This window comes from Nipponia nippon, unplaced genomic scaffold (genome assembly GCF_047370975.1).
Source record: "Nipponia nippon isolate SJK-2023a ecotype South Korea unplaced genomic scaffold, ASM4737097v1 scaffold_13, whole genome shotgun sequence".
Lineage (NCBI taxonomy): Eukaryota > Metazoa > Chordata > Aves > Pelecaniformes > Threskiornithidae > Nipponia > Nipponia nippon.
In genome coordinates, this window is record NW_028262324.1 from 8,844,091 (window position 1) to 8,861,994 (window position 17,904).

Below are 17,904 nucleotides of genomic sequence, written 5' to 3' on the forward strand. Positions count from 1 at the left end.
AACCTTTCTCGATTCTCACTCTCTTGAAAGTGAAATCCAAATGATTTCGTTTTCTTCATGGAAAGAGTAGTATTGGAACACCTTGGCGTGGGGCTGGTCCTCTTTCTCGTCTCTGCTGAACCTCCCGTTGCAGGGCATTGCGTCCTGCCCTCCAGCAGCTGCCGGGCGAGCTGCCCTCCCTTCCCCTGTGATGAGCAGAAGAGTAGGACTGAAAAGCTGAGACTTTTGAGGGGCTTGGTTGTTGCTAAGGGAGGAGAAAATGAATTTCAAAGTTATTATTTAAAACCTGTTTTAAGTCTTCACATCTCTGTGACTTTTACTCCTTTGCTCCGCCAAAGAAAAGATCAGCGTTATGGCTAAATACTAAAGCAGCTGCCTAGCATAGTGGAGGTGAGTGTTTATTGAGAGTAACAGTCTCTTGTAGCTCAATTTTGAGGAGAGACGTATATCTGGAAATAGCTTTAATGTGTTTTTTCATTCTAGCTCACAATTAATTTTTCTGTATAAAAAGGCAGCACAAAATATTAACTCATTTCTGTCCCTGCAAAGTAGGGTGAGCATCACTGTTTCCCTGTTACAGATAAACAGAGAGGTTGTGTGACATGGCTGAAACTATGCAGTAAATTGCTGGCAGAGCTGGGTGTAAAACTCTGATTTTAAAGTTCCTGGAGCGTTTCTGTGGGCTGTCCATCTTCATGTTGTGTTCCTAAGTCATCCTGATGTGTTCTTAGTAAATGAAAGGTAGATGGAAATGCTTATGATAAATGATCACCTATAATATCCTTTAAAACATAATCAATTAACTCAAGATAAGGACACACCCTTTTAAACAGGGGTATCTGACTCTTTTACATATATTTTTATCTTTTTTATTTGCATTTTATAATGCTATTTTGATTTTACAGTGATGTCATCCCAAAGCATTGCCATAATGCCATAAATTACCAAATAATTATGTTACTTTCTTCCACTGATCAAACAATTGATTTAAAATGTGGTCCCGTGCAGGACCAGAAGGCCTTTAACTGTGTATTTTATACCCCCTCGTCCAGCAGATGATACAAACATTGCCATATGAACAGGCAATCAGTTCTTCTCTTCTTTAAGTAAGTATACATTTATATAGACACACACCCACAGACATACATATTATTAGAAGACCATGAATAGTTTTGCCTTGGGAACTCATTCTATATATGAGCAAACACCACTTAAAATTACTTTTAAAGGTGGCCAAGTATTAAAAACTGTGTATGTAGCCAGGTCTGTTACAGCTGCCACTGACTGTGCTCACTGGGGGCAAATTTTCTTTTGTAATTTATTATCTGTTTTCCTCCATTTCAGTCTCCCACCTATAACTCTGGGATTTTGTTCTGCCAGGACAGAGGGTAGAGCGAAAGCTGCTTTGCTGTCCCTGTAATAACCATTCCAGTCCAAAGGATCCTCTCGTCATCTTAGCTGGATCCACAAAGAATTACTCTGTCAGGCATGACAATAAACATGCTCAGTACTTAAAAACTACTCTTCCCTTCTCCCTCTCCCCTTGTAAAGACAAGATGGCTTTTGGTCATACAATGGCTTTTCATTGAAGGCCAGGAAATCAGGGATTTTGAAAGTACCATACTTAGGATGAGTTTCAGTATGGCTCCCAGAGGACCTGGGCTTAATGGGCCTCCATGGATAAACAGGGGCTGATTCCTACATTCATGCCTGTTCCCAGTAGATCTATCATTTTGACCTCTGTCGCCTTTAATCATCTATACACTCTATACGTTTCTAAATCTCTGCATGGCTGCCATTGTATTTATCACGTTCTTGGCAACACTGCTTCTCCAGTACCAACCCTTGTGCTTGGAGTCCAGCTCCAGTCCTCCTCCACCTCGCTCCCAGAGCCAACTGGCATGTTTGCACAAAGCCTCGTATCCTATTTTCCTTCCTCACAATCTCCCGAAGCGCTTCTGCGAGTGAGCTGTCGTAGGTGTCTGAGCTGTGGCTGGGCTGGATTCTGTAATTCTTTCTTGCGCAACCCCTACTTAAGGCCTGTTGACTTCAATGGAGCTATTCATGTAAGTGGAAGCTGCAAATTCGGGCTCTTGGGTTGTAAGGTCTCTGGGGCATAGACCCTGTCTTTGTATGCCTTGCAAATATGTGCTAGATGAGTAATGATAGCTCAGAAGAGTGAGTGTCGCTTTACATTTGCCATACTGGAGGAAGGTTGCCAGGATTGCATTGATGCTGCATGTGGTCCCCTTCCAGGGGGGAATTAATCCTTCTATGCGAAGATACCTCCTGCTGACTGGTGAAAAGAAAAAAGAAAAAAAACCCGGTTTGGCCATGAATACCATTAGCTTAATCTTCCTTTTCTGTGATCTTCCAGTACTCTTTGCTTTGTATGGCTTCATCAAGGTTTTGTATGTGGACAGAATAATTGAAAACAAATTTAGCATGTCTCAGACCATAAAGTTCCCTTTCAGCTAGATCACTGGCTATGCGGTAGATAAATGTCTGGTTTTCATTTTTGGTTATGTGAGAAATTTAGAATGGTTTGATTTGTAATTTTGAATGTTAATAAAGAAGGAGAAATTTCCTCGTCTCCTGGCCTATGGAGGCATTCTGCCTTTCTTGCTTCTCCTTGCAGCAAATGCTGTTTATAAAAAGGTTACTTGGTACAGAAGAGTCTGTTTATGTCCTTGAACCCTAGAGGCCCCAGTCTCTAAGGTCAACTAAGACCTCCTTGTGCCAGGTACTGTACAGTGACAGACCAAAAATGGCATCTCTACCTGTACAGGTAGTATTTTAATGCAATGCAAGAGGAATGGCTGAAGGTGAATGAACAACTCGGGGAAGGATGAGTTTCAAAGAGCAGTGAATCAGCGCTGGTCCACATAAGTTATTTCAGGAGAACAAGAACATATTTCCAGGGAGATTTGTAGGGTAGAGATGTAGATATTAAAAGGGAACATCCCTCCTGGGAGAAGAGGCTGATGGGTAGAAAACGCAATGCTCCTAGTGTTTAAAAAGTTGATGCTGGTATTTGGGGCTGGATTTGGGAAGTTTGGGAATAGGTGTTGACAACTGGGTAGAAAATGAGAGGTGAGAGGGCAAAGAGAAGAGTGAAGCTTTGAAAATGAAGGCAGGCAGCTTATGTCTGGTATGAGGGAGACAGGGGAAACTGGAGAGATGTGAAGCGCAGAGTGACTTGAGCGAAATGAGGGGTTGGAAGAACAATCCTTCCAGCTGGGTTTGAAATGGATGTGAGCTGGGGCAAGACTGCACGTGCCAAGGCCAGAGAAAGGGATGTGGATCATTAATTTCTGAAATGTTTATACATCGTTTAACATTTCAGTTCTCAAAATTGCAGACGTGTTCGCTAGATACTTCCTGTTTAGGGGGGGAAAAACCCTTATTTTTTGCTGCAGTTGAAGTAGGAATCACAAGCTGAGCTGAGGCAAAGCCATTTTCCTGAATGTTAGGCTGGACAGAAACTAGGGTTTGCAAGTTGGACATCACATAGGGACTGATTTAAAGCCCCTTATGTCAATGGGCGTCTTCCATTAGCTTTGATAAGGTCTGGAGAAGGTGGGTATGGGAGTACCATGTATATACCACGTATATAAAAGCAAGTGAGAGATTTTTGTCTGTCCTTACTGTGTTTCCTGCTGACGGGAGCAGGAAGCGCTGCCCAAGGCTGCAGGTGCGGGGAGTCAGCTCTGCTTTGCAGCTTTATCCACCCCACAAAGAAAAATCTTTTGAACCTCATTTAGGAATCAGTCACTGCTAATTAAACAAGTGTACTCAAAACTATAGCTTTTGAGGGGATTTATCAATCTGGTTTGGAGACAAAACAAATTTCTGGTAATGGAGAGCTTGTCTGGAATTTTTTTCTTCTTGATATATTCTTTTTTTCTTCTTGATATATTTAGTATGATAACCATTAATTACATGTTTTCCATTAGCTCTCTTCCCTATGTATCATGGCCTCCAGCAAATACTCTTAAGAGGATGTCTGTCTCTGAGAGCAGGAAAGTCTGTACTACACATATCTTTATGTCTATATATATATATCTCCATATCTGTATATATGTTTGTAGATCTATTTAGTTTCCTGACATGAAGGCACTGCAAGCCCTGTGTGCGATAACAGATTGTTAATGTCTTGCCAGCTTCACGGTTACATGGAGAACAAACCCTTGGGTCTTCAGATCTTCATTGGGACAGCAGACGAACGGATACTTAAACCTCACGCCTTCTATCAAGTCCATCGCATTACGGGAAAAACTGTCACCACCACCAGCTACGAAAAAATCATTGGCAACACCAAAGTTTTAGAGATCCCACTGGAACCCAAAAACAACATGAAAGCAACGTAAGCATATTTCTTTTTATTAGCAAAGTTGAGAAGGATTAAATTGGCATGTGAAGTTCTTTCTCCTGTCACTTAAGGAGTCACTTAAATGAATAATGATGTCTGCTCTGGAGGGACTCTGCTTTCCAATGCATTGGGATGATATATGAGCGTAAGACCATTTTTAAAAAAGCATGAGCAGCAGTTACAAGCACCTGGGTTAAAGCTGCTTAAAGAGTTACCATTCATCAGCTGACCATGCAGGCATTTTTGCTCTTTACCCCAGTTGCCGCAGTTGACTATATTGTAATCATCTGTCGTCTTCAAAGTCAGAATGGTTTTGTAGGGCACTAAGGAAAACGAGACTCAAATCTCAAGTCCTTATGCTGCAGTGATGCAATGAGAAGCAAGGAGCAGTAGACAGCAGAGGAAAGGTGTACGGTTCATTTTACAACATTAAATGGAATAGAAAACATATCTCCTGAACTCAGCCAAGTCCTCTGGCCATGAAATCGCACCCTCTTGTTGTACTAGGTTAACAGAAAAGCAAGTACAGACACATCTTTTCTGTATTACTCCTTGCAGTTTTATGGAGGCAGAGGGATGAAGTGGGCACCAGTCTGAAACTTCAGGCTTGAATGTGTGCCAGGCAGCATGAGAGTGATTGCTCTGCAGAGGGAAGAGCTGTATCTCCATCCTTCAGAGGATACTGACAAAATTGGCAGAGCAGCTATGTTTTTAGGCCCCTCTACTTCATCACAAAATCCACATTCTTTCTTCATATATCTTTTTTTTCAGAAAATATACCTCATTCCTCCCTTTCCTTCAAGCCTCTCCTTCCCTCTGCACCCAAGGAGATAAATAAAAGTCTACATCTCAAACTTAGGCAGCCAAGTGCTGAATGGAACATGACTGTCTGTTCCTAACGAGTAACCCTGGAGTAATAAACCCCTGCACACATGCAATGGCAAGAACAGTGTGGGTGTAGGAAACAGCTTGGGGTTTATGCCTCCCAAAATGTGATTTTAATTAATATCAAAAGAAGAAAAATGGTATATCTTTAAAATTGGTGTCAAAATGGGTTGGCAGTGCCTGTCTAATAATAGCGCACCCTCCAAGGACTATTGCCGAGCTGAAGATCTCAGGCTCTGTAAATATTAATTGGCACATTCTCTTAATGTAGACAGGCATGTTTGCTAGGTTACACTGGACTCTTAAGAAGTTAACCTGCACTTACACTAATATTAAGTTCCAATGCTGGTTTAAGCCATCCTAGTCCTTTCATTGCTGCTCAGCCCCATCCTGCTCCCTACATCCTCCCTTTGTGCAGGGACACAGTGAATGGGAGCAGAGAACCATTTTCTGCACTGCCAGGCTATCGCCTTGGCTGGGAACAACATCTCAAGGCTTTGGAGGATGGCATGGTCACCTGGGCCAGGGCTGGAGAGCCCAGTTCTAGCAGAAGCACCTCCCTTGTCCAAAAGGAGGGGAGAGCAGTTTCGTTCCTGCTTTGGAGTTGAATTCAATGCTTGCCTGTACAGACTGCAGGGAAAACGTGCCTGGATGGTGCATGCAATTAGCTGGTTCAATGGCTGTGATTCCCCATGGAGCTGAACTAATTTGCCCACGTGCAGGCAATAGCTGCTGTGCAGTCTCTGGGCACTGAGCTGTTTGGGGAGCTGGCGGTGGAGGCTTTAATGCTCTCTAGCTCACGGAGGGCTCCGGCACAGGCTCAGCTTAATGCCTGCCCCACTGTGCACTTCTTGTTCTGGTTCATTCTCCCTGCTCCGGGTGGCTGGGATGGGTGCTGCCATGTGCCCTCTTGTGCTTAGCACAGGAGAGAAATAAGACTCAGCGTTATAATGTTTGGAGAGTGGCTTCAGCTGTGCCCAGAGTAAAGGCCACCCTTAGCCCTCAGCTGGGATGTGCCTGGGACACGCTGAGCCACCGGGCCAGACTCTTTGGGGAAGAGTCCAGCAGCATCCATCGCTTGCTGCGTGTCTGGGATTTTTTTCCCTGTAACTGCTGAAATGGCAATATCTAGATCTTAAGCAGAACAAGTATTTGGAGCTGCTCTTAACCTGGAGATTGAAGCAAAACAGCTTAATCCTCTGGCCTGTCACCTATTTCCAAGCTGTTTGAGAGCAGAAATGTTAAGCTAAACGGTGTGTGTGTTTGGCAGCATTGACTGCGCAGGGATTTTGAAGCTGAGGAATGCAGACATCGAGCTGCGCAAGGGAGAGACAGACATCGGCAGGAAGAACACCCGTGTCCGGCTCGTCTTCCGCGTGCACATCCCCGAGTCCAACGGCAGGATCATTTCTCTGCAAGCAGCATCGAACCCCATCGAATGCTGTAAGTATCCCCTGAGATTTGCTCCTTCTCCGTCTCTTGCAACAACGATTGTCTTGTCCCTTTGCTCCAGGCTAGCACCGAGGGGAGAAAACCCGACGTGCTCAGATAGGCAAACGCAAGGTGCTTTGCTCTTCCTGCGCTGGCTGGGTCTGTGCCACTGTTTGAGTGACCTGCGGCTCTTATCTATACGCACTCCCTTTCCTGAACCAAGCTTTGGCAGCAGGTGGTTCTTCACGGTGCTTAGATCTTGTGAGGACAGCGAGGGACTTCGGGGCTTTTCCAAATTTTATTTATTAGTGTGTTGCTGCTGGATCTTTCTGGCTAGCACGTCTTTTCTGGGAGCGGGAGCCAGTGTGGGTGTGCGTATAGGAACATATATACATTCTCCCTGTTTGTGGATGAGCATGCAAGCTGCCCGCCTTCCTGGGAGTGATTTTGAGTGGAGGCACAACCAGAACTTGTTACCCACAAGCTGGCAGGTGATTGGAGGTTTTGAACTCAACCCTGGGCCAGATCCTAGCACTGTGGACAGTCCTGTCTGCTGAAGGAGTGGCCCCAGTCCTCTGATCGGACCTGTGGCAGGAACGCAACTGAAATGGAGAAACAGGTTTGATTTTGAGGCTTGGGCTCATCCTAGTTATTGTTTTTTCTAGATGTCGATGCTAAGGGGTGTGCAGCTCAGGAGGCTGAAGCTGAAGCAGGGAAAGCCCGGGTTGTTCTGGTATTCCCCTGAGGGGCAGAAGAAAACTTGTAGTTTTGATTTCTGGGGGGCAAATCCTACAAGCGTGTAAGCTGAGAAACCTGCACCTCCCACTCATTTTAACGTACTGGGTCCTGAGAAAGAGAGGCCTCTGATGAGGTGCCCCCTGTGTCGCAGTCATTTCTGGAAGCGCTCCACCCACTGCTGGTTCATGTGCATCCTGTGATGCTTTTTGTTGGTAAATGGTGCCTTTTCAGCGGTTTGGGGATTTCAGAAATACAGAATGAACAGTTTTCCTCTCCCTTTGCTGATGACTCACCCCTTTAGCAGAACCTGTCTTGCTATAAGTCATGTGAAGAAAGTCATTGAAGAGTTTCTCATGTGTGAGTTTGATTTATTGAGATGCAGGCTTTACTTAAATAACAACTGCTTAGAATAAGAGAGGAGCCAATTTTGGATGGGAAATCAAGAGAAATTATGACTAATGAATTATTGATGGCAGCTTTTTAAAAACCAGTAGAAATGAATAAGCAAGGCAAGGCTAAAGAGAGGATGATGGGCATGTATGATCTCTTAGTAATGTTTATGAGAAGATACCAACTATCAGAGCATTTTAGCAGCTGAGTGAAGTCTCCGGGCACCCGTGATGGGGAAGGGAGAATAGTGGGAGTAGCTACCACCTTTCTCCATAGGAAATGGTGACGATCCCTTATGGGACCAGATGGCTGAAACAATAGTGGCCTCCACCCCAAACGTGTCCCTGCTGAAACAAAGGCCCATTTGCTAAAGGAAATGTTCAGCAAACTGCAGCTTCTGTGGATAGGAAGGGAATTGCGGCAAAGGATCACCTGGCTTCTCCCTCAATTTCTTTTCCGAGTGGAAACAGCCCATTCCTGCGGGCAATGGGGAGCTACTCGGGTGGGGAAACTCCAGGTGTAACTTCCACACCCACTGTACAGAAAAACAGCACGGGGCCCAGAGCAGAGGGTGGATGGTCCTCGGGTCGTGCAGGGAGCCCCACAGATCACACTCCACTTATGCAAATTCTCCTACAGGAAAAGCAAATATGGGTTAGCCAGGCATTTCTAAGACCCTTCCACAATTGCACATTGTATTTGTGCCCATCACCAAAAAGCGTTCAAGCAGAAATCCGGTCACGGTTTACAGAATATCACATTTTTCTGTATTGTATGCGCACACCTAATTTGCCTGTGCGATGACTGCTATTTGCAATGGCTTGTTTAAGATGTCTAGGCATATATTCTTAGATGTGTTCGCTTCGATGAGTCTTAGGGGCATAAAAAAGCTAAGAGTGGGGATACCAGTCTAAGTGGCTTATTTTTATGTTTTTTATAATCAAAGTATGAAAATGTTGGCTGAATAGCAGACAGCAAAGCTCCTACAGGAAAAAATGTATTTGTTCCCCAAGAAAAAAAAAAAAGTTTTATTTTTGGGGTACTGGGTATACTGGCAATTTGGCGAGATAATGGTAAGGACTGTGCTTTTCTGAACTCATGGAAGCAGAGTATAAAGTGATCTGGAGTAATAAGCCTCTTCCATTTAGAACGTATGTTGCATATTTAGCAACGTTTTTGCATTTCAGTAGCACTTCCTGATCTCAGCCCAGTTCTGGGAAGATGGTTAAAAACATTAGTTGGTTCAGCCAGCATTAGTAATGCAGGCTAAATCACACTAGAGATGATAATCTCAGTTTCTGCCAGACAATTTGCACACGTTGCAGGGCTCACGGGCTCAGGTAAGCTCAGGTGACCTGCCGAGAAGGGGCACGCTGGGGCTCCGTGACATTTTCTCCTTGTGTCCCACCTCCCACCTTTGTGTGCTGCTGGGATTCTCTGTTTTTTTCCTTTGTTGGCTTTTCACTTTTTTGGCATGGCCACCTGGGAACCCTTGTCCTCAGGGCCTCTCCCGTAAGATCTCTCCTGTCTGGTAGCTGTGAATAATATCCAACTGGGAAAGCCTTAGTAAGTAGCAGCTTTAAGATAACTGGCCATTTCCCTACCAGTGGGGTTCCCCCGAGAGCACTGTTGCTACCAACAGAATATCTGAGTGCTCTCCTCAGCAGAAGCCGATCCTGGCTAAAAACTCCCACCGGTGTCAGCAGATCATTAGCTGCAATGAAGCAAGAACTGTGAAGTCTCTGCTTTTCATGGGGCGATTTGGTTCCACCTCATCTGTGTCACATTCAGCACTTGACAGGTTTTAGGAGGGGATTTCACAGGTTCAAAGCATCATCCGGAGCAAGTTCCTCCCCAGGCAGCTGTGTGGGAGGACCAAGGAGGTGATATGTTGTTAAATGATCAGTTATGCCTTAAAATGGACCTCATATCCAGACAAGCCTGCACATTTAGCAGCTTGCAGCTTTTTTCTCCTGTTGCCTGTTGATTCATTCTGAAGCCACTGAGGAGGAAAAGGCATTTGAAAGCCCTCTGATAATTGTAGCAACAGGCCATCACTTAGTTAGGGATAAAAAGCCACTGTCTGGTAGGTGTGGTGCTGGAAAGGTGAGAAAAAATCCCTTCCCTGGGTGTTGCTCCACGCTGCGTCCTTGGAATGGCAGCAAGCCCCATAGGAGCTACGTGAGATGTCCCCGGGATCAGCAGCCGATGGGTCCATGCAGCAGCATGCTGCTTGGCCCAGCTCCCTGCCTGCGCACCGCTGCACGCCTCGATGCCGTTAGTCGTACTGCAGTTGCGCATGCCCGAATGCCCATCGCTGCTTGTGCAGGTCTGCGCTTTAAACACAGGCATAAACCAGCTCGCATAGGTGAGCTCTCGCTGGGCCAGGCAGGGCTATCACAGAAGGTGGTGAAATCGCAGGCGTGAAGGGTTACTGAGTTAACTTGTCCCTTGAAGTACAGGCACTTGGCGAATCACCCGTGGAGGGCTTTGGTATTTGCAGACCTGATCATTATTTTCAAACCTTTAAGACAATTTCTGTAACATCAGTTCTATTCATTTCCTTTGATTTACTTTTCGCTGTGAGCTGAAACTCATTTCTTGGTGAGTGAGTGATCTCTGGAGTTGCGTTTCTACTCCTCGGCTGAAGCATCCATGGAGCAGAGAAGGAGCAGTATCGAAGGGAGTTCAGAGCAGCCACATAAGCACCTGCGAGGCAGCTTGTTTTACTCCATGCTGTCAGCAACCAAAAACTGCTTTATGCAAGTGTCTGCGAGATGTGAGTGTAGGGCTTAGGAGTATCATCCACACTGTGTCACAGTTTTTATTCTAATGGATCTTGGTTAAACCTTCCCAAAGTGTCTCACAGTTCTTATTTCGTATAATCCGTGTTTGCTGATACTAAGCTGTGCTCGTGAATCCCTTAAATTGCAAATGATTGCAGCTGGCATGAGAGAAGGAGTCTAAAATCTTGTTCTTATAATAGATATTCCAAGGTGGTAAAAAACAAAACAAACAAAACTTATTACTAAAGAACTGTGTATCCATCTGAGGAGTTGAAATAGTTTCTATTATTGACCATATTTTGTTCCACTAAATTGGGTCAAATATCTTATTTCCCTTTAATCAATTTCCCTGGAAGTTTCCTTTATTTTTCTCTCCTTCTAGTAGATTTTCCCATAATATTAGACAATCTGAGCCTATGATATGTGACACATTAATAACTACAGAGGAAAGAGCTAGTCATGTAAAAGAATGTTGTCTTGGCAAACCAGTGAGTGCTTTTCCTCGGCTGGGAGCTGTGCTGGTTGGAATACAATGGCAGGCAAGAAGGAGCCCTAGTTTACTGAGATAAAAAAGCAGAAACGAACAGTCTCTTTGCACTTGGGAGATACCCATTTGCAAGTTTAACCATAACTGTGATTTTTATGAGAATAGCAGTTGAATTAAAGGAATTTCCCCCCTCCCCCCCCTTTCATTTCAACTTCAAGGCAGTCACGTAGTTTGCCATAAAAACAGCTGACACAAAAACGGGTCCTCTTTCTAAAGTCAAATTTTTCTCTCTCCTAAAAGCACAGAATTTAAAAGTTAATTCTGACAACATTTGCCACTCTTAATGCGCAACCAAAACAGTTCAGTCTGGAAAGTCTGAGTCAGACAGAAGGAAAATGCCTGTCTTTTTGCAGGCTGCAAGCCTTGCTATGAGGATGAACTCCTGTTTACTTTTTGCCTTTGCAATATTGCTGTTGGTAAAAGCAAGCGCCCCAGCATATTATGCAGAGCATGGATTTCTGAGCATAATTTAAGTTCAGCAGATCTCCTCCACAAGGGATTAAAGGGAAATGCTGTGCATACCCGCAGAGATGATCGACAGAGAAGTGAACCGAGGCCATGGTTTTCCTGTCATTAATCACACGCTGGTTTGGTGAGCTGGCTGCAGTTCATAGAAAGTATCATACTTATCTGACACTGCTGCCATCAGTGCTTGTCACTTCTCCTTCGCAAGGACATCATAAAATAAATTATGTGCAGAGAAGGAGGTGGAGAAAAGCCCTCTATTTTTCGTGCTTTTTTCTTGGATGGCTCTGCACAAACTGCTGATTAAGTCTTGCTGGCAACAAATTGGAAACTGTTGTCATTCATACCAGGTTCTTCTTTTCATAGTGTTTAGATCACATTTTTAAGGTTTCCCATCTAATCACGAGGGTTGGAAATTTGCTTTATTTACTTGATTCTCACTTAAGCCTTCCACTGCCCCATACTCCTACCAGGAGGTAATTCATCCCATCCCTCTGATTAGAAGATTGCTGCTCTCTAGGGTGCCTTACTGATGGCTACCTACCTGCCAGAGATGTCTCCTGCCCTTGGTCCTCCCCTGGCTCCCACACTGCAGCTCCCCAGCCTTTGCCTCTCCTCCCGCCAGAGAGCTCAGGGTGCTTCAGGGTGTGATGGATGGGATCAAAGTCTCTCTGGCCATTAATGTGTTGGATAAGCACTGGGCACAGGAGCTCTGCTCCTATCAATCCTACCTCAGGCAGGCAGCTCGTGGTAAATAAACGCAGTGTGACAGGAGGAATGAGATGTTGACTTTGGCTCATTAAGGTTTGCACTGAGGTGGAAGAATTAATCCCGCAACAAATTACGCTGCTGCTATTGCTTCCAGGGTTCGGGGATTTTTTTTAGCATCAGACACCCAGCTCTATCTGCTCTTCTCGAATCCAACGGAAATCAGTGTTACTGGAGCCAAGAGCCTTTGGGGGTTTGGAAAGACATGTCAGGAGTGGCGACTCACAGCTTGAAGGCTTCCAGCAAGCTGGGGTGAGCTGGGGCTGCCCTGGGCAAGGTAAGGACAGGGGGGTCCAAAGAGGGACCTGGACATTTGGCCTGGGGAGACTGCTGCACTGGGGGTGCAGGTTGTGACCCCACCTCTTTTAAGTAGCCACACTTTTTGGTTTACTTGGCTTGTGATGGCGGTTAGAGATGATCAGAGATGACGCTAGCTGCAGGTGAGCTTGTCTTGATCCTTGTGATTGCCTAGGATAAGATCTTTCCTGAACTGGTAACAGGGACAACAGGTAAACCTAAGCTTTGGATCCAGTGTTGCAGGTGGCCGAAAGACGGCGTGGAGCAGATTTCACTCTAGCAGCTATTCTTTGGCCTCTGTTTATGCAGATGTTTGCATGGAGGCCTCCAGCCACTCTGCAGAAGGCGGCACTGAGATAGCGCGCTGATACACGGAGGCTGTCGAGTATCTTTGCTCTGAAAGTGATGGTCAGGCCCGTGCTGCTCTGTGCAGCGTTCACAAGCCTGTTCTTTGTGAGAGGCAGATCACATCAGTGTTTTTGCTTTGCCTACATTACCCAGTCCAGCCCTCGCTTTTATTGCACATGCAGGGAGAGAGATTGCCGAGACAGTTCCTCTCCCGAGGCTGTTAAGAGACATTTAGCTTCAGTTAAGACGCCTCATAAAACGAGTCAGCTTTTGGGCAAGACAAGGCAGTGCTTGGAAGCCCTCCAAGCCGGTGGAAGGAAACACGATGCTCAGGCAGGGCCAGAACTGCTCGTCCCAGGAGATACGTGGAGGAGGAGCGCTGATGGGGAGAGCAGGGCGGCGCAGGGGGAAAGGGGCTCTCAGGTGGAGCTGGGATCACTAAGGAGTGCGTTAGGGAATACAACTGAGGTTGTCACTTGGAACCTGCTAGCAGCAATGGGCAACACTCTCCTGGGGGAGATTTGGAGCCGCAACAGACTTGTCCAGGTAATTAATTGTCCCAGAATATCCCTTTTTTTTGCTATAAACCAAATAGCCTCTCTGCTGAAAAAAGAACAGTTATGGATGCTGCGGGCAGGTGGGGAAGCAAGAAACACCTTTGCCCTGCCTTGGCATGCTCCCTTACGGTCAGCCTCCAGGCTTGTGCATCCCCTGTGAACCATGCAGCCTGCCGGCCTAGAGGTTTAAGCCGTCTTAACTTTTCTTTCACCTGCTGGCATAGGGAAGGGGATAAAGGCTCAGCCCCCAGCAAGCGCCCTGTGCCCCTGCAGTGGGTGCAGGTGAGCCTGGGTGGGCTGTGGGCAGCAGCGGGCCTGCCGAGCGGTGCGGGGCAGCAGAGGGACTGCTTCCCTCCCAGGCTGAGGCTCGCTGGAGGTGGTGCAGCGCTCCAAGACAGCAGCTCCCTTTCTCTCTTGTGTCTCTGCGTGCATTGTATTTCTTGGCACCATGCACCCATGACATCTTGGTTTGCAGACAGTCAAATAAAATAGAAAAAATAATGTCCCCTGTTAATACGTTGACACACTGCTTCAGGCCAAGTGTGAGTATTTCTATAGCATTTGCTTTGCTGCCTTATGTCAGAAACTGTTGCTATTGAAAGTAAACACCCCAACTGGTTAAACCAACAGTGTTTTGTTTATTCTAAGCTCATAAACTCCAGTAGCTGTAGGTCACTTTATGAAGTGCCAACCCCTGGGGGAAGAGAAGGAATAGTGTGAAATTATTGCATGCAGTCCACCCATCAGGAGCCTTAGAGGAAGGGGATTTATTGGCAATTAATATTTCTTGCCGAGGAGAAAAAAGGTAATCCTATTGAGGCAGCTCCACACTGAACCTTGAGCCTCCTTACTGGTGGAAATGGGGAATGGGGCAAAACTTTCTTAGAGGCCTGAGCAAAAAAAAAAAGAAAGATCTTGGAAAATGAAAAATGGGTTTCTTTAGAAAAGGGTTTGCAAACCACCTAGTGGGAGGAGAAAAGTGCGGGCAAAACGGGGCAGAGGCAACCCAGCGCTCAATAAGTACCTGTATTCCTCCACCTTTCCCTTTAGCACGCTATCTGCATTAAGAAACTCAACTGAAACACTTCCAAGAGGTATTATTCTGCAGCATGTATAAAGCATACGTGGGTTTTGTACACCTACAGGGGTGACTAAGCCTGGGGCAGGGCGAAAGCAGTTTTGGAGATGCCCGTCGCCTGCTCGTGCTGTAGCCCTGCCTGCACATAGCTCCGCATTAGCCTGGCTGCTGCTGGCCATGGGGCCGTGGCAGCATAGAGCTGCATCGGGGCACCCGCAGAACACCTCTGCCCATCGCAGGCTTCCAGGCAGCGCTGCTGAGGCCTCCCCAGCTCGGCTGAGGATGGCAGGAGGGTTTTTGGCATTTCCTAAGAGCCAGGATGCACGTTCCTGGTGAACCGGCTGTCCTCCCTGGCTCCCTGGTAGGTCGCAGCGTACACAAACACTGCGCTCTATGGAAGTTGGACAGAGGCTTGGTCTTCAGCAGCGATTTCCAACTTGCCGAATCCAAATGTAATTAAGATGAGTCAGACGGTTATTTCCAGGCTAAAATTTGTCCTTCCTCGTCCTGAAAAAGCCTTGAGAACCACTGATCTGTGGGATGTCAGGTACAAAGCTCTCTATTAACACACTGAAGTCTGAAGGAGATGTAGGTTAATCTGGAATTTTGACGATTTGGGATGCTTTGGAAGTGAAATTTTGGGATTGAATGGTTAGTGTCCAGGGCAAAGCTCAAATACATTTTGTCTTGACTATTGTAGACATGTTTTTGATGATTGCTATTTACTCTTAAGCCTTTGAGGTTACAGATCTGTCTTTGTGATAAATCCAATTATGAACTCATCAAAATTTTGAGTATTTAGGGAAAGGAGTTAATCATACAGCCATGTGAAAGAAATTAGCAGCTTCTGTGAAAATAATCTGAATATATATTCTTAATTGGCAGTATCTTAGCCCAGCTGTTGTTATATGTTTGAAGGGAACAATGAGTCATAAGGTTGTTTTAAACAGACTTTTGAAAATGCCTCTCAAATGGCACAAGAGAGTTATAAATATTGAAATGTCTATATTTTTAACAAGAGCAAAAACTCTGTGTCATGGCTGGCAGAAAGGGTTCAGCTGAGCTTGTCCTTGCTAGAAAAGTTGCTCCCCTCTTCTACAGACACCTGTCTGAAAGGTTTAATGCTTGTGTTTTCCCACCAAATAACATTTTCTTCATGCGCTGAGAGAATCTGCACAGCTCTCTCCGCGGCCAAGTGCTGTTGGGTTTTTGGCTTTCTGAAGGTTGCACAGCAGTAAAAGGCTGCCGGGCCCAGGTCACAGAAAGCACAGCCTTGCCTGTGTGTGAGTGAGGACCAGCGCTGAACATATAGGATAGCATTTCCTTATTTTTGGCTCAGCAGCCAACGGTGTTCAGTGAAGGGAAGACACAAGTGCTCAGGGTCTCTTGGGAGCAGGCTCTTTGTCAGAGAAAGTTAAAATCCAGCCAAGGCAGCTGTTAAATAGATGAGCAGCATCCTCTGGAGGCCTTTCCAGTTGGGGTGGATGAATCTGGAGGAGTTTGAGTGCAGGTCATGAACTCGCAGTTCACCAGACCCAAACTGCTGCCCACCTGGTCTGGTCACAGGGAAGCTCATGATATTTTCCAGCTGTCGGCGTTGCAGGGAACAATTCTCGCATCTTTGCTTTCTTCGGCTCCTGCTGCTTGTTAGCAAACAGTTGGAATCGGCTTGCAGGGATGGTGACCAGGATTCTCCAAAGCTTTTCTGACCATGCAAATGACTGTTTTAATGGGATGAGAGAAAAGTAGGTGGAGAGATGGTGCTATCCTGGTTTTCTGGCTGGTGAAAGAGAGAATAACTGGCCAAAGTCACGCTCCAAGTTCATGGCCAAGAACAGTAAAGACCTTAGAAATCCTTGATCACGTACATGCCCATCTGGATTTCACCCTACCTTTTCTTTCCTTGCCTTTTATAATCAGACTCAGTCTGCAACACAGGGCCCTGCTTCTCAGGCATTCAGGCCTCTGCAAAACGTGCTTGCAAAAAGCCCAGGCTGCAGCAGAGTCCCGGTGTGACCCCTCCTGCGCGCCGATGCAAACGTGGCTTCGTGATTGCCCCTCTTGTTGTGTGCACAAGGCTCGGTGCCTGCACATGGAGACGGTGCTTTTGTTGGCTAACGGACCGTTCCAGGCCCGATGTAGTGCGTGTTCTGTAGGAGGTGGTGGGCTTTTGTAGAAGGGTTTTATTTTCTTTTTTTTTTCTGAAGGACTTCAGTGTTATTCAGTGGAATCCTCTCTGCAGGTGGAATTTTTGGGCTCCAGGGCTGTAGTGTGCCTGCACTTGAAAATTTGGCCATTTATTTGGAAACAGAGATGGGCAAGTTCCAGCTCATTCATCCAAGCTGTCCTTTCTCAAGGACAAGGAGTAAGGCCAGCACAGCTGAAACGCTGCAGCCAGCTCCTGAATGTTTCCAAATAAAATGCCTTGAGTAAGTTTATTTTTCCCTCTCAAACCTAAATTTAGCACCCTGGAGAAGCTGCTTTGGCAGTCAACGGATGGTAACGATGACAAGATCTATCTGTGGATAGTTCTGGGAAGATTTGGAAAGTCCTGGTAAAACAGAGTTGGTTTCATTCATGTCTGCAATTTGTCCACAGCCCAAAGGTCTGCTCATGAACTTCCAATGGTTGAAAGACAAGATATTGATAGCTGCCTTGTTTATGGAGGACAACAGATGATCCTGACCGGACAGAATTTCACAGCAGAGTCCAAGGTGGTGTTCACAGAGAAAACATCAGGTAAGGCAGTTTTTTTCTAACTGTCCCGTATGGGATAAGGCAAGTCTGTAGTGCTGTTGTGTCTCGTGGTCTCATCCTAAGATTTGTGCTTATGAGTAACTCTACTCAAGGGAGTAATCCCATTCAAGTTCATGTAAGTAAAACCAAATCACTTGACTTAACCATGTAAGTAAAATTAGACTTGGGAGCAAATATTTGCGTTATTGGCCTTTCAGGCACTGTGAAAGAGTAAATCAAAGCCATGTCATGGGGAAAGTTCACAAGAAAACAGACACTGGGAATCAGCAGGAACAGGATATGTTATCAAAGAAATGGGATGACTGTTACATGTTCTTCTGTGCTCTTTTAATCTCATGTTTAGGGAATGCTACTGTAGAAATCATAATGGAAATGAACATTTTTTATTGATGTGAACTACAGGCAAAGGTTGTGTTTTCTTCCCTTTAGAAGTCTGTGAGGGAAAAATGGGCATAATATGTATTTTTATATCAAAGTAAATAATT

At 45.6% G+C, this 17,904-nt stretch overlaps 1 protein-coding gene across 1 annotated transcript in view; it reads left to right on the plus strand.

The window, feature by feature from the left end:
- NFATC2 (nuclear factor of activated T cells 2) overlaps positions 1 to 17,904 on the plus strand; it is a 95,158-nt gene that overhangs the window by 24,505 nt on the left and 52,749 nt on the right. Inside the window, exons 4-6 of the mRNA XM_087750182.1 lie at positions 4,164 to 4,366; positions 6,528 to 6,700; positions 17,261 to 17,401. Of these exons, the coding sequence (XP_087606308.1) occupies positions 4,164 to 4,366; positions 6,528 to 6,700; positions 17,261 to 17,401 (517 nt within the window). The remainder of the gene's footprint in view (positions 1 to 4,163; positions 4,367 to 6,527; positions 6,701 to 17,260; positions 17,402 to 17,904) is intronic.